At 35.5% G+C, this 21,682-nt stretch overlaps 1 protein-coding gene across 4 annotated transcripts in view; it reads left to right on the top strand.

The window, feature by feature from the left end:
* Nucleotides 1-10,519, top strand: part of LOC145664158 (splicing factor 3B subunit 2-like) — an 80,345-nt gene extending 69,826 nt beyond the window's left edge. For all 4 annotated transcript variants that reach the window (XM_081730565.1, XM_081730562.1, XM_081730563.1 and 1 more), the window contains exons 13-15: nucleotides 1,126-1,364; nucleotides 4,676-4,997; nucleotides 10,318-10,519. In XM_081730565.1, the coding sequence (XP_081586691.1) occupies nucleotides 1,126-1,364; nucleotides 4,676-4,997; nucleotides 10,318-10,386 (630 nt within the window). In that variant the 3' untranslated portion in view covers nucleotides 10,387-10,519. The remainder of the gene's footprint in view (nucleotides 1-1,125; nucleotides 1,365-4,675; nucleotides 4,998-10,317) is intronic.
* Nucleotides 10,520-21,682: the final 11,163 nt, after the last annotated feature.

Raw genomic sequence — 21,682 nt, 5'->3', positions numbered from 1 at the left:
CTTGGGACACCAGATTATCCAAGAAGATTACCGACTTCAAGAGTGGAGGGTTGTATGGCTGTTTAGGGAGCGGAATGGGTAGCGTTGTTGTTAGCTCATCGGCACAGTACTCTGAAGATCCCAGGTTCAGGTCGCGGTCCAATCGTGTCTTTTTTTTTTTTTCACTCTTTGTGTTTAATGGTAATTAAATAGTTGTATTTTATTGTGAAAAGCAATAAAAGGTATTCTGTTTCGAAGATAATACAGTTCGAATATCCTATGCATCGGTGGGTGGAATGGATTCTGAAAGTCCAAGTTTGCGCAATTTCTACCCACATATTGTGCGGTGAATTCGCAATGATGCGTTCAATGTTCCCTTTTATTTCGTAAATTGTTCGTAAGTTATTCTCATAGACCTGAGATTCCCCCACAGAAAATATCCCAGTGGGAAGAGTTTGCATGGTCTGAGCCAGTCCATATCACCATTTCTTGACAGAACGTGTCTGATTCTTATCAAAAGTAAATAAATAACGTAGAAGTTTAAGTGACTGGGTTCAATATATATGCACGTGAAATAGTGAAGAGTAGAATAACTGCAAAGTATATTTAAGTTGGGTAAATTACTTCTTTGTTGTGTAGTGACTGGTTCTATGGTAACTGCGGACCTCCATAGTAGATTAGGTTAGAATTGGTTTGCGCCCCGTCGTATAATAATTTTATCTCAAGTGATAAATTCGAATGATTTCAATGCATTGTTGATTTCTATGCTATGCATTGTCTCTCTCTCCATGTTAATTTTCCACGGACTGCTGAGCATAGCTGTCACAGTATAATCTTGCCAATTCTGTCAATGTTGCCAGAACACGATTTCAAAGTTGTAACATTCTTATTGGTAAATCCTATAGATTCAGAATAGTAACACCTACAAAAATGCTTCCCGTCTCTCTTGAGCATTCTATGCATTAAAAATTTCCGCTCTCAAGAATTGTCAGGAAAGATAATAATTCGCGGAGACAAGTACTTTGAAAACAAAAAAAAATATGGTATAAATTCATGCACTAAACGTTGTTTTTCTAGAAATTGTTTTGAATGCTTTAAGATGGAAGTATTGTCTAAAATTAACATGAAAATAACGTAATATTACAGGCACCACCTCCAGAAGAAGAGATTGACCATACACAGTGGGGAGAATTGGAATCTGAATCAGAAGAAGAAAGTGAAGAGGAGGAGGAGGAAGAGGAAGAAGAGAAAGAAGACGAGACAGGGCTTGTAACGCCAGCCGAAGGACTGATCACTCCCTCAGGAATCACTTCCATTCCTGCTGGCATGGAGACACCAGAAATCATCGAATTGCGAAAGAGAAAGATAGAGAGCGAGATGGAAGGGTAAGTCGTATCACGAAAAAATAACTTTTTCTTCGTGGATCAGCAGTGTCTCGATTAATTTGACACAGCTTTCCATCTTTCCCTGTCTTGAGCTAGACTTTTCATTTCCTTCTACTTTTTGTTCCGTTAAATTTTATTGTTTGTTCCATGTATTTTAATCATAAGTGTTTTTTCTTCTGCCATTCTCTCTATAACCAGTAACGTGATTCTTCCATGTTTAATAAGGTGTTCATTTTTTTTTTAAACTGTCTTCAGTATACTTTTTTTCTCCTACTATTTTTGTAACTTTCATTTGATACGTTATCTACCTGTCCAGTTTGTAATGTTCTTCTCTAGCACCATATTTCGAAGCTTCCATTCGCCGTTTCTCATTGTAGAGACCATACCTCACCTCTGTACGCATACTTTATCAGTGTGTTCTTGAGTTCTGTCGGGGCTGCGGTGTCTCAGTGACAGAGTCAGCTCGCACCAGGTGAGCTTTGTTTCGGGCAAACATCGTGTGCGTGGGTTTTCTCGGGATTCTCCCATTTCCTTCCACTTTCTCCATTCCACCCTTTCATTCATTTCGTTTCTTCAGTTCTGTCTTCGTATTTCCGGTCAGGTTTGTTTTTCTTCAAACGCCTGAGCTATTCTGAATTTTACATGTTGTTTACATATTATCCATGTTATTTTACTTTCTCAGTAACAATACTTGTGTACATCTTCCACTAGCTGCTCTCGTATTTCGATCTTCATTTGTCTTGTTTCTTTTCTTACTCATTTCCATAATTTTGTTTTCGTCTTGTTTATCTTCATGCTGAATTTGCTGCTGAGTATCGTGCATTTCATAGACCTGTTTCTAATTTCTTTTCTCACTGTTCACCAACAATACGATATCGTCTGCAAATTTAAGCGTATGTATTTTCTGTTCATCAACAGTTATTCTTAGGCTCTGTATGTCCTTGATTTCTTTTATTGCCACTTCATTGTACAGATTGAAAAAAAAAATTGATGAGTGATCATCCTTGCCTGAATCCTTTTTGAATTGCTGCTTCCCCTATTACTTCAATTGTCTTCCTATGACTACAAATTTATCATGTCTACAATGTCGTATCATCTTAACTTCTTTCCAGAAATGTACTCTTGATGCCTCAGATTCTTGTATGCCATTGGTTGAAGCCCTTCCTATGTTTTTATGTATGTGATATGAATAATTGTATTTTCGGAAAATGTTTATTTTTGCAGTTTAATGTCTTTTCTAATATATAACTATGGAGAATCCGTAGTTTAGTGGTTAGTGTAAAATATGTCCACATAGTCTTGGGTTCGATTGCAGCATTACACCCCAATTTTCGGCATCCGCTCAGTGTCGTGAGGCAGACTAGGGAGTCCCATGAATAAAGACGTGACAGCTCACTGGATCTAGAAAGCTACTAATGCGCCTGTAAAGACAGGGCGACGCGACGTGCTGACAATTGTTCGTCGCTTGGCTTGAACGTATTTCGTCTGTCACAAACAGGTGGCGTTGGAACAAGCTCAGGCCCGCCAAAGAGCTGTCACACCAGTGACTAGTGTATTTATTAATATAAGTCGATAGATGAAGATAAAAATAAGGCAACTCTTCTTATGTTAAATGTGAAAAATGGAGAAAATACCGGTAAATCGATTTTATGTCACACCAATTCATCTATGTGCGCAGATTCAGTGATATAAGAAAAGTAAAAAAAAAAAAAAAGTTCGGATTAGGTAGCATAATGGTGAACGCACCGACATTGTAACCAGAGACCCGGGTTTGAATCGTGATCCACTCGTTCATTTTTTTCAATTCCTGTATATCGTTGAATTAACATGGAGGAATCGGTGTAATATAAAATCGGTTATTTTTTCAATTTATTACATATAATTCAAGCATCAGGGGTGTTCCGTAATGCGAACGTAGGTTTTCAAGCACAGCAGTTGTCATACAGTCCAGATGGTTTGAGTGTCTGAACACTGACTTCAAGAATGATAGAATGTATGCTTATTTAGGGAGTGGAATAGATATCGTATGGTGAACCGGTAACCAGATTTAATCGCGGTTTAGTCACGTGTGATTTCATTGATTGTATATTTCTTTTACGGTATTTTTACTTCTTTTATGATGTGATAAAAATACATCCATTATTGAGGCCTTGTTTAATTACTTTCGAATGAGAAAAACGCGTTACGATACGATAATTAAGGCTGAATCCCTTGGGACTGGATGGTTATCATTATCGGCTGTGACTTGTATTCTTTGGCAATTTAGGTTCACGTCCTACATAGCGTTTATACTAAATAGATGTTAAATTCCAGGCAAACGGAAAAAAAAAAGCTGAGCCGAAAGGCATTAAGGAGAAATCACAGGAAAACTCGACAAATAAATAGTAAACATCAGAGCTTCTTTTCCTTTTGTATTCGTGCAAATTAACTATTTTTTATATATCATTTTCACAATAATGGTATTACCTAAATCGATTTTCAAGAAATCTTCTAGTTTTCAGTTTCGATTGTCATTTTTTCTTACTTATAGACTCCGTAAGAAGCTTGTTTAATATTATTTTCAGTTTCAGATCTGAAATTTTCCAAGGACATTGAAATATGTTACGATATGATATTCAGAGACAAGAAACTTATTTATTTTATTTATTTATTCATTTTTGTAAGATTATAGAGCTAATATTTGATAGTAATTTTTCAACACACATTATTAGCAGCCTAAATATTTCATCGAACTTTTATTGAAGTCTCGAAAGAACTTAAATATATATATTAGGTTGTTTACATCTGATTTTGTCTTAATTACATTTCTATTGAGAGTTTGAGCTCAAATATTTGTCTTAATTTGAAATTAGCTTATTGCTGTTAGTCCCATGCTGTGTGCGGTTTTTTTTTTTTTTTTTTTTTTCTGTCCATCATTATTGTCAATAGAAAATGAACAAGAAAGATGTAACGATGAATCCAAGAGTACTGGTAGAATTGCGAATGAAAGTGTATGCTCATCTAACACATGATTTATGAAATGCTTCGAAACTAATAAATAATGTTGACAAGATGCAGAGGAAGTGTGATTTTCTGTATATTACCGCAAAGCTCACCCTGATTGACCCATTCGTTCCCAAGTTGATAACGAAAAAACATGCAACGTCAAAATTGTGTACAGTCACAGCATAGTTGCATACTGTATCTTTACATATACCGTATTTCCCGAATTTAATAGATATTTTTAGTATAAAAATAGTTCCGCTATCTAGGTTTATAACAACTTTACGATGATTAGATGTAGTTGACGAGCTTATTCACCTTATTTCTAGGGGTGAAACACCAGCTTTGTATACTGTTCTTCCGGAGAAGAGAGTGGAGCGAGTGGGAGGTGCCATGATGGGCTCAACACATATTTACGACATAGCAGCTGCCACAATCCCTACGCCAGCGGGTGCTCCACCACGGAAGGGAGTTGCAGGAGGTGCAACAGAGCCAGGAACAGTGGAGTTGGCCCTTGACCCATCGGAGTTGGACTTAGTGGACACGGAAGCGATGGCTGCCCGTTACGAACAGACGCTTCGAGAACAGCAGTCGCATTTGCAGAAGGAGGATCTGTCAGACATGTTGGCGGAGCATGTGGCAAGGCAAAAGGTAACAAAAGTTTTACTACTAACCTAGGAATAATTAGTTAATTATTTACTTACTACTTTTGTTGATTTAAATAACATCTTTACTCAACTTCTTATAATTGAATTAGCTTTACCGGGTATAATATACGTGTTCTCATCTTTGTGATTTAGAACCATTAAATTACACTGTTCAACAACGAAAATGTAAATTGAACAAAATCAGCTAATTCTTATTGATTTTGTGGTGCTGATCACGAATTTGAAAGTTATTTTCGAATATTAGCTCTACTTTTCGTTTTACAGGCATGTCTAATAATAACGCTTTAAAAATAAATATATTCGCTTCGTTTGGGGTAAAATGTTACTCTGATCCGGCAACACTGGAGAAACTATATGAACGCTTGGTTTCATTGTGTTCCTTATCTCAGTAGTGTTCTGCTATTATTAGAAAAGACAGGTTTAGTGCAGTTATCAGCGTCTTGGGTGTGACGTTTGTGTAGTGCAGGACATAAAAATCAGGGTGGATTAATTTAAATCAGTCTGATTTAAATCATGATTTGAATCACTTGATTTTTTAAATAAAAATCGTTGATTTAAATCGAATTCCGAAATAAATTAATTTAAAGTGAAAATAAGTTCTGTTATTCCGATTATGGAAGTTAATAATCATAATATAATGAGACTCAAATGTACGGTATAGTATGAAAACAAGTGTTATGCAGAGGATGATTAGGGAAAATCCCGTTTTGAACAGGTAACGGAGCAATCCTGCTTTCTTCTTTTCGTAACATTGGGTTTGGGTTTTAAAATGTTAACTATTCCAACGGGGAAATCACCATCGACATTTAAGACGAAAATTCTTTTTTGTGCGTGCCTGTTTGTTTGTTCCCAGATAATAGGGCGTATTTAGAGGGGTCCTATTCCCTCTCCAAAAAATTTTTTTTGTTAATTTTATAACTTTAGGCGAAATTTTATGTATTTCATACCGCAAGCTAGTTCTGAGCTTTTAAAAATAGGCCCCTGACAAACATCAGTAACTTTTGTCAAAAAGAGTGTCATTTTGATAAACGTTGCTGTACTTTTTCCTTAATGCTTAACCTTTTAAATTATATCAACTATTTTTGATTTTGAATCTTCATTATTCGATTAAAAAAGTACCAATAAGGCTTTTTTTGTTTTCTGCAAGACTGGAGGCATTTTAGAACACGTTACATATGCTTTCACGCTTTCTGCGTTGAGGCATAGTGTGTGATGACGTCATAAATCTAAAAAGGTATTTTTTGTTATGCGTATTATTATTATTTTTTGGCGGGTTACATTTTGCATTCAGTAGAATGAAATTTTGCACTCTCGTTCAGTGCACCCCTTTATAATTTTCAGATATCTGCGTGGAAACAGCGGGGTCCAGAGGGGGCAAAAATGTTTTTAAAAAGAATATTTTTTAAACAAAAAATAGCTTTTTTCGTGATTTTCACGCCTCAGATGGAGACATATGAATGGTGCCGTTTGAAAGGCTGTTCTATTCCGAAGAAAATGATGTATGTACTATGCTTCTAGGATAAATAGGGATGTCTCAGGAAACTGTTACCTGAGATCCTGTTTTATACGGGAATCTGGGGTATTTGGGGAATATTATTTTTCGCGGGCTTACTTTTGCACCTACAAGATTGAAATTTTGCACATTTACTCAGTGGACCCCTCAGTATTTTTCAGATTTGTTTCAGATCTCTGCTTTAAAACAGGGGGAGGGGTCCACAGAGATACTTTTTAAAAGATATTTTTAACAGAAAATTCCTTTTTTCGTGATTTACCCGCCCCAGATACATGATGGAGACATTTGAAGGGTACCGTTTGAAAATTTGTTTTATTGCGAAGAGAATAATGTACAAATCATGATCCTATGATAAATAGGAATGTCTGAGGAAATTTTTATATTAAATCCGGGTCATCTGGGGCATTGTGGGAATGTTCTTAGCTCATTGTTAAATAATTCCCTTACCCTTACTACTCAAGATAGAAGCTTAAAATTTTGTACACACATTTAGTACACCCATTAGTATTCCCAGTTGATTTTGAGATCTGTGCATTAACATGGGAAATCCAGAGGGGATCAAAATTTAAAAAAAGAAAAAAATGCCGATTACTTTCAAAATTTCCCGCTTCAGGAACCGGATAGAGAAATGTGAATGTTACCGTTTCAAAAGCTGTTCTATTCTAAAGAGAGTGATGTATGTACCATGATCTGCTTGACTGAAAATCTGTAATTTACCTTTAAAAAGAGCCATAATTTGAAATGGTTAAGAAACATTGTTTGGGATTGATATAGGTTAAAGATTTGGGATAATTTAAAATTCAACCCCAATACTTTCATTTAAATGGCATAATTAGCATTTAATACTAATTCCTAATGCTTTTTCTTCAGTTCGCAACTTGTATTATGCGAGGAGAAAAGATTTGATTTAAATAAAAAAAATCAACAAAAATGATTTTTTTTTAAAAAAAATCATGATTTTTTTCCACCCTGATAAAAATACAACTACAACTACGCAAAAATACTGGTATTTCGAATGTATATTTTTAAATAGTTGTCGGGAACTATTTCAAGTGACATTTTGAGGATTTCAATAAACAAAAATGCCGCGAAATTGTGTAAACAGTGCGGATAGCTTCTGCTACGTGTGTGGGGAAGTGACATTTTCCTCACAAAAGCAGACTATAACACCACTAATAAGAAAAGCCTATCAATATTACTTTGGCTGTAAAATTGGAGACCAAGATAAATCTTGGGCACCCTACATTGTGTGTAACACTTGTGCCAGCAATCTAAGAAATTGGATTAATGGGAAGGGGCGCTCAATACCTTTTGCAGTGCCAATTATTTGGAGGGAGCCAAGCGACCACATCAGAGACTTATTTTTGTATGGTTCCTTCCGTCAAGAAGGGAATTTCCACGAAGAAGAAGCGGGCCTTGGTCTATCCTAACATTCCTTCTGCAATGCACCCTGTTCCACATGGAGAAGGATTACCTGTTCCTGACCCACCTAAAGAATACGATCTTTTTTCTGATGATGATCAAGAAGTTGAAGCTCCTGAATCAAGTACTTCGAAGGACCCTACGTTTGTTGTAGAAGAACCTCCATGTGAACCACATAGACTTACTCAAGAGGAACTAAGTGATCTAATCAGAGACTTGGACCTCTCGAAAAGCAAAGCCGAAATTTTAGCGTCACGCTCAAAGCAATGGAATTTATTGCAGGAAAAAGTAAATATTTCATTGTATCGGAATAGGGAGGTGGTGTTCACTTCATTTTTTACTATGGAAGACACACTTGTGGCATGTACAGATGTAAATGGTCTCATGAGTTCACTTAAAATTAATTACGAACCTACGGAGTGGAGGCTCTTTATAGATTCGTCCAAGGTGAGTTTAAAGGCAGTGCTTTTACACATTGGAAATGAACTTCCTTCAATTCCTGTAGGTTACGCAGTTCATATGAAGGAATCTTATGAAAACTTGAAACGTTTACTTCAAGCCATTAAATATTACGATTTTCAGTGGCTCATTTGTGGTGACCTTAAAGTAATAGCACTGTTGCTAGGTATGCAGTTAGGGTATACAAAGTATTGTTGCTTTATATGTGAATGGGATAGTAGAGATCGTGGATCTCATTACCGCAAAAGTGATTGGAGTACCAAAGAAACTCTTCAGCCGGGAGTGAAAAATGTGCAGCATGCACCACTGGTAGATCGTAACCGAATTTTGCTTCCCCCTCTACATATTAAATTAGGTCTTAAAAAAAGTTCTGTTAAGAGCATGAACCAAGAGGATGAGGCCTAAAAGTACCTAAGAGGACAATTCCCTCGATTAAGTGATGCCAAAGTTAAAGAGGGTGTTTTCATAAGGCCACAGATTAGGCAACTATTCAAAGATCACAAGTTCGACGAAATTCTCCAAGGTAAGGAGAAAGCTGCGTGGGAAAGCTTGAAGAGTGTTTGTTCACAGTTCTTCGGAAGACACCGAGCAACAAATTACAAACAACTGGTAGCAAAGTTGTTATTGTGCTACGAAAATCTTGGTTGCAATATGTCTCTGAAACTCCACTTTCTTCAATCACATCTAGACTTTTTTCCCGAAGATTGTGGAGCAGTAAGTGACGAACATGGTGAGCGTTTCCATCAAGATATTGCAGCCATGGAGAAGAGATATGAGGGAAAGTGGAGTTCTAACATATTGGCCGACTACTGTTGGACTATTGCAAGGGATGCTCCAGATGTAACCTACAAAAGGCAAGCCAAGCGAAGACGCTCAAAATAAAATAAACATAATCCTGTACAAGGGATCACTTGAAACTTTTGTCTACATTCCAGTGTAGTTCTTGCACAAAAAGGTATTTGTACATATTTTTCATGTTTTGATGTTAATACTGACTTTTATTACGGAATTGTTAATGTTTAACTTGACCACGGTTACTTTATTTTCTGTATCGCTGTGAAACTGGTATTTGCGCAATTTTGAAAAAGAAAGTACAAGGGTATAGAAAGCTATAGGTTAGGGTACTTCTTAACTTCCCAGCTTATCACATCACAGTGAAATAGATAAAAAAAGTGAAATGTAGGTTTTTACAAGGATTTTGCTTAAATGTTGTATAAATATCAATACATTTGTATATATACAGCTACTGTTGTACAAGGGCGTTTTTTTTTCACAACCTGAGCTAAGAAAATTCTTCTATTATCATTTCCTTTCATATTATGCTTAAATGAATGTAAAAATCGTAATTTCAAAGAATTTACATACTTTCGATCAAAATTTGTTGAACAGTGTTATAAACTAAATATATACTTGAGTTATGCTTAATAGTAAGACGTGCTCTCTTCACCTTAAATTTATCTCATGACAAACAACATAACGAAGTCGTAATGTATACATGGTGTTCCGAGAATAAATGGACCGACTTTGTACACGTGTTCAGGACTTGTAATAGAATAAGAAATTTTATCAGCGGCTTTATCCCAAACGCACAATTACGGAGACAGAGCCAGTTCCACTAATTATCTTAAATTGGCCTCATCCGTAACTAGACATTTCGGTCCAAAGTCGCATAGTATCTCTTTCTTGTACTGATGTTCGAAACACGTATGTAAAGTTTGTCGGTTTTTCCTGAAACACCCTGTATACAAAATATCTAATTTATTATACCTACATTTATATCATCAGGACACATAATTTAAGAGTAAAGAACATGTTAAAAATGTGTTTAAATGAAACCCAAAGTTAAGTCCAAGTAGGAAAGTACTTGCCTTCGTAATTAATGTTATGGATAAAACTTTTTTTATTACAGAACAAACGGAAGCGGCAGCAGCACCAGGATAACAAACAAGCCAAAAAGTACAAGGAATTCAAGTTTTAGTTGTTGCGGACATCATTAATTTCTTTTTATTTCATCCGATTTTTTGGCGAATGTAAATGAGTCTTTTATCATCATCCATTGTACATGTATATGAATTAGCTGCGTGTGTGTAATAAAAGATATTGTAAATGTATATATGTCTTGTACTTTCATGTCGTATTTATTGAGACCTTTATCTAAGTCTTTAATTGTACAGGAAAATGACAATAGAACATTCTGTTGTACTAATATATAATGGATGTATAGAGAGAGGTGTCTCCGAAATTGTGAAATTTGAGTTATCTAACTACAAAGAAATTAATATTCTGAAGCACCGGCGGAACAGTATCACGTATCGCCTCTGATTGTGAAGGAACTTATCTATGTATCTCAGGATAACTGGTGATTTCGTGGATTTTGGTGTGCAATAAGATACATGCCTCTTCAAATCTGAGATCTCTCTCTATACCAGCGTTTCCCAACCGGTGTGCCGTGAATGGACCGTTGGTGTGCCGCGAGGAATCGAAACAAAATTATTAAGTTTATAGCAATCAAATTGTAAAACGTAGGGAAAAATGTAGATTTGTATTTCACATTACTATGAACCTCTACTATGAATCTACAATTTTAAGTTTAATACCGTGTTACTGTTCTGTACATTTCTAATGTTGAAAAAAGTATTTGAAGTCATTGTGATGACCATTATTGCGTCTTTATTGTTGCAGACTATTTCGCAACTTGAAAATTTAAAATATCATTCAATCCTTTCGACAAATTACCTACATTTGTGTTTTAAAAGTAAAAGATATTTGTTTGTTCGTTCGTTATTTAGTGATCTTCCTTCTTAGTAAAAGGTTGGATACAGTTTTTAAAAAGAAAGCGTATTTTTAAAAACTTGAGACCAATATTTCATTGCAATTGTTTTCTATTTTTAAATTAGAATGAAAAATAAGCATAATGATTTATTACGGGGAAAAAACCAGTGTTCGAGCTTTCTTTTCTGTGAGAAGATCAATAATCACAGAAAAATACCACTATGTTTTATATTTACAAATAATATCTATAAGTGTGCCGCGAGAATCCAAGTAACACCCGTAGTGTGCCGCAAGTTGAAAAAGGTTGGGAAACGCTGCTCTATACACTATTTATTCATTGTGGAAAGATAGGTATACAGTGAATTACTTCTGTTTGCGCAGCCACGTCTCAATTAGGACGGCCAGCTGATAGCGGTCTCTAACACCATTCGTTAGAACTTCAGTACCATTTTATAAACATTAACCTGAACTTTCAGTTTGACCATCCGTTACTGTGATGAAAACTAAGCACAGTGTTTCATAAAGCATTAAGATATGGCTGGAAGATGTGCCATTTACATTGAGTCATGCTTGTACAAATATCTCGTAGACCTGGATCAATCAATAAATCTGCTGTGACATGTACAGATCAGAACAAAAGCACCCACACTTCAGTTGTGTGTATGATAACAGTCCGGAATTCACATTTAGAGACAATAGATAACAAATTTCTCCTTTCTGGCCATTGTAGGGGTTGCCAGTTTTTCAGAGAAGAAATAAAATTTTACAATTTTTAGGAGAAGAAAAGGAAGAATTTACATGTAACTAACACATATATGTTTCATATAATAATGCAAATAGTTCCAGTTGGAAACTAGGGCAGTTTTACTGAAAATAATTGCAACACACAAACAAATATATTACAATTCCCGGTAGAAACTTTTAAGTAGAGACCGAATGTTTAGGCACTAAAAATTTAAATAATAGGCAGAAAAATAGGCACTAAAATGTATCTCGAAATAATGAAGATAAATACTCAATACCATTAAAAATAGATTCAAGTCATAGATAATGTTCGAAGAATATAGAAACATAATTGTTTGTTAATATCTTCTTTTATTGTATATGTAAAAACGAAGCTTGTTAAGCATTCCATATATACTGGGTGAACCTGAAAGATGTGCACATACTTCGAAAGGGGATTCGTGGCATTCAAGAGGACTTTTTGTCTTCTTTTCATGTCACGAATCACCTTTCGAAGTATGTGCGCCTCTTTCGGTTCCGTACGAATTGTCAGGATTCGATTTTCGATTCCAAGTTGGCACCACTGTCTCTCGTACACGACACGGAATTCAACAAAATACAAGAGGACTTTTTGTCTTCTCAGGGGACTCTCTAGATAGCTTTTCTGCTCTCATTTTTCCCAGGATACTTCGCGGTCGGTGACGTCACGCGGAGGTATCGCGGTATTTTTCAAAATAAGTGAAATACTGTATAAACAATTACACTACTATATCAAGATGGGCAAAAGTTATCTTACTTGTGCAGTAGCTCATTCTAATAACTCAGGAAGCAATACAAATGAAATAATGTTCCATCGATTCCCTAAAAATGATGAACTTCGAAGAAAATTGATTTCCCGCTGTAAACGAAAGAACACTTTTAATGTAGATAACGCACGAATATGTTGTGCTCACTTCTCAGCAGAGGATTATCAAAAAGTTTGAAAAAACGAGCTTCTGAGTTTCCTGCAAAGTTTAGGATCTGACGCTGTTCCTTCATTATTGATACCAAAATGGCGTGGGGAAAAATAAACTAGACACTAGTCAAGTTGAAAAACAGGTGTGTAACAACAATAGTTAATTTTATTTTTATGACATTTCTTTCTGAGGGCCTGAAGCTTAAGGAGTTTATGTACGTAAAGCGAAGGGGAAGGGGGTACCAACGAGAATATACAGAAGTAAATATATACTCTTATATATTCTTTAGTTTAAATGATATTCTTAAGTTTTGTTAAGTATCTGAAACATTATTCTGGCAAAGTGCTCAAAGTGCACTTTGAGCAGAACATTCATAGGAACCTATTACGAACCGAACCGAAACTAACTTTACCTAATCTAGCCTAATCTAATCTTGTATAACCGAAACATACCTGTTACGCACAAATCACATTGATTTTATTCCTTCTAGAATGCCACATCGTGTGACAAAATCATTTGTTCTGATCAAAGTGCGCTCTTACCATATTCTTATAATTCAAGGGCTGGCCGAGAGAGGGGGCTAAGCCACAAAAACTAAATTCCGATAAATCGAAGGGCAAAGTGTAGGACAAATAACTGTAAATTTTCCCCTGTGAAGGTGGTTCTTTTATGTATGTATACGACTCTATAGACATATGTGCAACTTATAACCTGTAATACATAATGTAAAATGTGTTATATTGAGTAATAAACAAATATTAGTAATGCAAAGGAAATATTTTGCAGTCACGACTTCTGACAATTTGGTTAATTCACACTAAATACAACGGGTTAGGTTAGGTTTCTAACCTGGCATAACTTAACCTAACCTTACCAAATTAGGTTAGGTTGGATTCGGTTATATTAGATTAGGGTGTAATGTAGGACTGGCAACATTGCCTGTCATAAGATGTAGAGTAGTCTGTGTGTGTAGTGAGCGGGTAGTCAGCAACTGGTAGTTAAGCTTTGTAATAAATATATTTTAACACATTTAACGTGTTAAATATTATTCAGAGAAACCTAAAGTATAATAAGAAAGACTAAAGGTTACGACACATGGCGTAGTCGGGAAAATACGCCAGTATACAGGTGGGCATTAAGTTCCTATTAATAATATAGCTGTTCTGTGGCGAGTAAGTGATTTTCAGAACATTGCGAAAATGGAATCTGCACGCATACCAGAAAAATTAAAATTGGAGGGAAATATCCAAGCTTCGTGGCGACGTTTTAAGCAAAGTTTCACTATCTACATGAAGGCTGCAGGACATAGTGCTAAGGCAGATGACGTAAAGGTTGCTATATTACTCAATGTAATAGGTGAGGAAGCAGTTGAACTTTTTAATACGTTTAATTTGACTGACGAACAACGTAATAATTACGATCAAGTACTCAAAGCATTTGAGGATTATGTTATTCCGCACAAAAATGTGGTGGTGGAACGTTATGTGTTTAATTCCCGCATACAAGAAGAAGGTGAAACATTTGATTCCTTTGTGACTGACCTAAAGAAACTAGTGAAGACATGTGACTTTGGTGAGCAGACAAATAGCGTAATACGAGATCGTATTGTATTAGGTGTTCGAGGTAAAGAAGTACAAGGGCGCATGCTTCGGGCTGGAGAACTGACATTGGATAAAGCCATAGAAATAGGGAAAGCAGCGGAACTGTGTAAACAACAAACTGAACTAATACATCATAAAAATGATGCCTCGATTGGAGCCGTAAAGAAAACTGCAGCGGCGACAAAAAATGCAAGGGAAGTAGAAAAGCAAAAGCAGGTGGGTACAGAAAAATATAAAAATAAGGCACGTAGAAGTGACAGTACTTCACAGTTAGTGTATTTATGTAAAAAGTGTAACACGTCACACAGTAAAGCAAGTTGTCCGGCTTTTGGTAAGCAGTGTAGGAAGTGCAAGGGCTACAACCATTTTGCAGTGGGGTGCAAAATGAAGGCGATAAAGCGAGTACAACATAACCAAATTCAGTCGGAAGATGAAGACTGTGATTTGTTAGTGATATCGTCTGCCCAGGTTTGTTCAGTTACACAAGTGGGGGAAGTGCGTGAATGGACTGAAATGGTAAAAATTCAAGATCAAAACGTTAAGCTCAAGCTTGATACGGGAGCGGAAGCTAATATTCTTCCATTACAGGTTTACAAGCAAATTGACTCACAAGCACAATATAGGCCTACAAATGTGGTGTTGGAAGTTTATGGTGGTACAAAAATAAAACCGTTGGGTATTGTAAATCTGTGTTGTACTCACAAGAATGTAAAAGCGAACATAGATTTTCTTTTAATTAAGGATAACAATAATGCATGCAAACCGTTATTAGGTCTAGATGGTTGTGTGAAATTAGGGTTAATAGAACGTGTGTCAATAAACCCCGTAAATGTTGTAAACAAAGATGAATTTTTAAGGTACAACAATGATGTATTTCAAGGTGTTGGTAAATATCCTGGTAAATTGCATATTACGGTTGACGAAAAGGTACAACCTATAACTAGACCTCCCAGAAGGGTACCGTTGACAATCCAGCCAAAATTAAAAGATGCGTTAAGTAGGTTGGAAAAAGAAAGGATCATTTGTAAAGAGGAAAATCCTAGTGGCTGGGTTAGTAATTTAGTTATTGTTGAGAAACAAGATGGCTCACTAAGACTGTGCTTAGATCCGAAGGATCTAAATAAGGCATTGAAAAGAAATTATTCTTTGCTTCCAACAGTAGAGGAAGTTAGTGCAAGGTTAAGTAATACAAATGTATTTAGTGTTCTGGATTGGAAAAATGGGTTCTATCATGTAGAATTAGATGAAAGCTCAAGCAAATTATGTACGTTCAGTACTCCTTTTGGATGCTGGAGATTTTTAAGATTACCATTTGGCTTGTCAGTTGCCCCGGAAATATTTCAGAAGCTCAACATGAATTATTTTGGTGACATTCCAGGTGTTGTCATATATTCTGATGATTTGTTAATTGCAGCAAACTCAGAGGAGGAACATGATAAAATAATGAAGCAAGTACTAGATAGAGCTAGGCAGCTTAATGTCAAATTTAATCCCAAAAAACTTCAGTATAAAGTGAGTGAGGTGAGATACTTAGGGTATATTTTTAATAAGCAAGGTATGAGACCTAACAACGATTTCGTTAAAGCTATCACAGAATTGAGTATACCATCCAATAAGAAAGAGCTACAAAGGGTGTTAGGCATGATTACGTATTTAAGTAGGTTTATTCCTCAATATTCAACTATCACAGCTCCATTAAGGGAACTGTTAAAAAAGAATGTAGAGTGGCAGTGGCTACCTATTCATACCAAAGTATTTAATGAACTAAAAATGATTGTATCAACTGCTCCGGTTTTGCGTACCTTTGACCCAAAGAAAGAAATAGTGATACAATGTGATTCATCAAGCCAAGGGTTAGGCTGTTGCCTAATGCAAGATGGCCACCCGATAGCGTTTAGTTCACGTAGCCTTACTCAAGTAGAGAAATCATATGCTCAAATTGAAAAAGAATTGTTGAGTATAGTGCACGCGGTTAAAAAGTTTCATTACTACGTGTATGGCAAACCAATTACTATTGAAACAGATCATAAACCATTATTGGCTATTGTAAAGAAAAATGTATCAGATATATCATCAAGTAGGTTACAAAGAATGTGTCTTAGATTGTTAAGGTATGATATTTCATTGAAATATGTACCAGGTAAACTAATGTACATTGCTGATTTATTGTCTCGTGATTTTTTGCATGAAACGGAGGAGTCAGATAACTTTATTACAGAGGTAATACATAGTTTAGCTGCCAATGTACAAGCTACTGAGTCAAAGAAAAAACTAATAATTGAAGCAACAAAAAAGGACCCTGTTCTGTGTAAAATTATGAAAATGTATTATGAAGGTTGGCCTGAAGATAGAAAACAGCTCGATGAGACAGTCAGGTTTTACCACAAATTACGGCATGAAATTGTAGTAGAGGATGGTATTGTATTCTTAAATCATAAGATAATTGTTCCTACAACGTTGAGAAAAGAGATTCTCAATCAGTTACATCAGGGACATTTTGGTGTACAAAAGACAAAAGCTAGGGCCAGGCAAGTAGTATATTGGCCTGGATTATCAACTGATATTGAAACCATGGTTCTGAAATGCCGAATTTGTGAAAAATACAGAGTATCAAATTGTAAAGAACCACTGAAATCGCATGAAATCCCAAGTTTACCTTTTGAGAAGGTAGGTCTAGATATTTTAGAATATGGTGGTAAATCATTTCTTGTGTTAATGGATTACTATTCTAAATGGTTGGAACTGCTACCGTTAAATTCAAAATCCTCAGGTGAAGTGATAGAAAAACTCAAAACAATTTTTATGACGCATGGAATTCCAGCTATTATTGTTTGTGATAATGTTCCGTTTGGGTCAAAAGAATGTAAACAATTTGCTAAAGAGTGGGGTTTTCAGATTGTTAACAGTAGTCCTAGATATCCAAAATCAAATGGTCTTGCGGAAAAAGCGGTAGGCATAGCAAAAAGAATTCTTAAAAAGTGTAACGAGGAAGGAAAAGAGTATTATTTAGCTTTACTTGAGTATAGGAATTCTCCTATATTAGGCAGTGAGCTTTCACCGGCCCAAATTCTAATGAGCCGCACACTTAAAACAAGGTTGCCTATACACAAGGTATTACTAAAACCGAAAGTACAAGAGAATGTAGGTATATTATTAAGAGAAAAACAAAACAAAGACAAAAGGTATTATGATAGACAATCAAAACAATTGGTAGAGTTAAAGCCTGGGGACAATTGTCTGATACAAACAGGTCAAACTTGGACTCCAGGTCAAATCGTAAGCGTACATGCAAATCCCAGATCTTTCGTTGTTAAAGATATTAATAACAGAGTTCTCAGAAGAAACAGAATTCATCTAAGAAAATCATACAATAAACCTGAATTTATAACGGTACAGGATGATGATAATTGTAAAACAGAAAATGTTACACACGATGATTCACAAAGTAATGTTAATAGTGAAATAGTGACTGATAAAAGGATTACAGGTAATAATGTTCCAGGTAGTGACACAGTAACAATGCAAGATAGTTTAAATGAAACTGACACAGGAGTTCGTAGATCTAAAAGACTAACAAGGAAACCAGTTTGGTTGAATGATTTTGTTTAAGTTTCAAACGGGGAAGATGTAATGTAGGACTGGCAACATTGCCTGTCATAAGATGTAGAGTAGTCTGTGTGTGTAGTGAGCGGGTAGTCAGCAACTGGTAGTTAAGCTTTGTAATAAATATATTTTAACACATTTAACGTGTTAAATATTATTCAGAGAAACCTAAAGTATAATAAGAAAGACTAAAGGTTACGACACAAGGGTAGATTAGATTTCTAGTGTAACCTAACCTATCCTAACACAACCTAACCTATTATTACATACCCGGAATCTCTGAAATTTTGAATAATGTTTGCTTTATGTATTTTACTACCTGAAATGTTCTTATTGAGAGGATTGGTTTATGGAAAGTATTTGAACTTCTTCCACCCTTAGAATTCACGTTTCAATGAAAGTGCAACGACAAAAATCCATAATGCCAACCCTTCCCCACGCCCAAAAAGGATAAATTTGGTTTTAAATGGTATCGTTTTGGTCACTATTCATTTCAGTGACCCTGAAAATGATGGACTGTATACCAATTTCGGTTGTATTTGATTATTTGTCATCTTCTTCCTATCTCCTTTCATCCCTACCCCAAAAATGATAAGGTCCTAAGTTAGGCCTGGCTGCATTAAGTACCAAAAATCGTTAAGGTCTTAAGGTCGAGGAGAAGTTAGCAATCAAACATTGTTACAATGAATAGAAAATGCCCCCTCTTCCCCTTAAAACGAAATTTTCAAAAACAATGGGACATGTTTTTCTTTAAGTTTAATGAGGAGTTTATATATCGAGTTTCATCTTTCTAACTTCACAGGTTCCTGAGATACTGTATTTTAGGTACAAATTTTCAACCTCCTTCTACCCCTCAGGATTCGCCCTTTAATCAAAATAATGTGATAAAAATCTTAGTTAGGCCAGGTCAACTCATGTACGGTACTAAAAATTATAAAAGTCGGTCCAAAGCTCTAGAATGAATTAGCGAGTAAACATTATATTCATTTTTATTTGTATAGATAATTAATCATTATTGACGGTATTTATGTACTTATTACATTATATTGTCTCATCTGTGAGTAGAAATAACTCATTATTTGTATTTGGACAAGGAATATCTTAATTATGTATTGAATCCAGTTTTACGAATAAAGCGTGAAGTGCAACAAGCAGGCAAACGAAAAAATCTTTACCAATGCCTCCACATGACGTCACGGACAGGAAGCCAATCAGAACGCTAATCGCGAACTGGGGCTACCTGTTATTTTATATACCTTGTTGTCTTCTTTTGATGACATTAATCACCTCCCGAAGTATGTGTACATCTTTGAAGTTCATCCTGTATATGTATTACAACGTATCACGTGTTTGTATTTACAAACACCTATTATGCGTATATATGTGAGTATTATTTATGTTATATAAATTATATATTTTCCCAATGAAGGCTTATATTGAAGAAAATGCACAGAATAGGCAACATTAAGCACTAAAGCAATTATTTAGGCAGTAAAGGTCGAAATAGGCAAAATAAAATTGGCTTAGATCGAAACTATAACCCCCATATAAACTTTAAAACCTTATTTTTGATCATATCTTTAATATTAAAGAATAGGCATTTTGCCTAACATCCGGTCTCTACTTATAAGGTTCCAATTTCACGTTAAGCTGTAGGTCCTCGTCTTACATAGCTCGGTTCGGAAAGGAACCCTAAATTAAAATCTAACTAACCAAACATATTACACAAATCTTTGTATTTATTAAAGACTTTGTGTCTCTAACAGTCCCAGATGCTTTTCATAGTTCAAAAATCCTTGCAGAACGTACCGAATTTCACAAACAGTTGGAGTTCTGCTGTTATTGCTTTACAGTAGTTTTTCTTTCAAATATCACTACACCTTATCAGCTCTTTCACTTTCATTTTTCTCCCTTACGGGAGATTTATAGTCCCAGCCGTAGAGCCATGTGGACTGTTTCACTAAGTTTGTATTGAATAAAAGTTATTTGTATTAGAATGGCACGTGCCAAAATGGCCGTAGTTGCCTGTTTTAAATAAACTTGTTTATCACACTTTCAATATAATAAGGAGGGATAAGCGGCACATGTAAATATTAAAATAGAAAGACATTGTATTAAATAGCAAAATTGCCAAAAGTAATAAATTGTAAATCGTAAAAAATTGAAGAAAAACAGAGCAAATGCTCCCCAATACTTAGGTTTACAGCGCCATCTGTTCTTATCAGATCTTGTGGGTGTTTGTATTATTATAGTCACAACCATAGAGCCCAGTCGACTTCAGAACATTAAGATGGTCCATCCATGTGGATGATTAGCCTGTTCTAAGTAAAATTGTTTTAAACTAATAATTGTAAAAAGTGTGGTGGTAGTGGTGCCAGACAGTTGTTATACTATATATCTTAAGCATTGTATCAAACTATTATTTTTGTCTAAACATTGATTAAATATGAAAAGTGAAAAAAGAGATCTTGACGCTTACGATATGGTCAAGACAATATTGACAGACGAAGGTTAAGATGCTGAAACGAAATTATTCTTAACACAAGGTTCCCAGTTAGATAGAAGATAAAAGCATAAATTATTGCATTCTTTCTCTGAATACTAATTTACATCATTGGGTTTCGTTGTTAACAGTGGGTGAGAAAGCAGTTCATCCAATAATAATGATAATAATAAAAAGAAATCGCAGCATTTTAAATGTCCATTTATTTTATTTGTTAGGAAAACGGACAAAACCGTCTTACGGAGAAAATAAATAAGAAAAAAAAAGTAGCAGAAAAAGGTCGAAGTTAAGCAATAAAAACTTACGATATAACAATCTTAGGCCATAGTCACATGGAATGTGATGCTGATCTAACAAGGAAAAGGCAGACTTTGGTAAGTGAACTTCGGGGCCATTTTTTGAGAGTTGGTAGTGCACATTAAAAGAATTAATATTGCAATGGGAGAGCGCAATGGCCAAAAATAACGGAGAAAAACCGTCTTAAAGTTTTTTACTCGCTGCGTATATTGTACGACGCACACATTTACCAAGTGTCGGCGTGGCAAAGTGAGGAAACTCTTTGACTCATGAGTAAATGTTTTCGAGTTCAATTCCTGTTCGAGTCATACATCTTTTTTTCTTCAACCATTAAAGTAACGGTAGCCATTTTTAACTATAAGTAAAATATTAATTCACTATAGGCCTTATGCAGAGTCGTTTTGACCTATGATTAGCGTCACACTAAAAACCTGACTACTGCAGGAAACATGTTAGTCGAGCTCTTTAGTATGATATTAATCACTCGTCAGAACGACTCTGGATAAGGCCCTATATGTTTATAATGAATAAAACAATAGAAATTTCCAAATCACTTGTAAAATCTTTCAATGTTCCATGTTAACTACGGTAGGAATTAACGGATCGTAGGTTAACTACGTTTAATTAAAATACACTTAGCAGGCAAGGCGAGGTTCTCTAGGATCTTCAGCGTACGCTGATGTGAAAGGAAATGATGTCCCCACACACCAAATGCACGTTATATCGTTTCCTATCATGTATTGCGCCACCACTACTACCACTGACACCTAGCGTCAGAATTCTAAATTAGAGGTTAGTTGGACCATGAATGTTCTTCAG

Source organism: Thermobia domestica, chromosome 11 (genome assembly GCF_964235325.1).
Source record: "Thermobia domestica chromosome 11, izTheDome1.hap1.1, whole genome shotgun sequence".
Lineage (NCBI taxonomy): Eukaryota > Metazoa > Arthropoda > Insecta > Zygentoma > Lepismatidae > Thermobia > Thermobia domestica.
The sequence above is the reverse complement of the archived record's forward strand: the minus strand, read 5'-3'. Positions and strand labels throughout refer to the sequence as shown.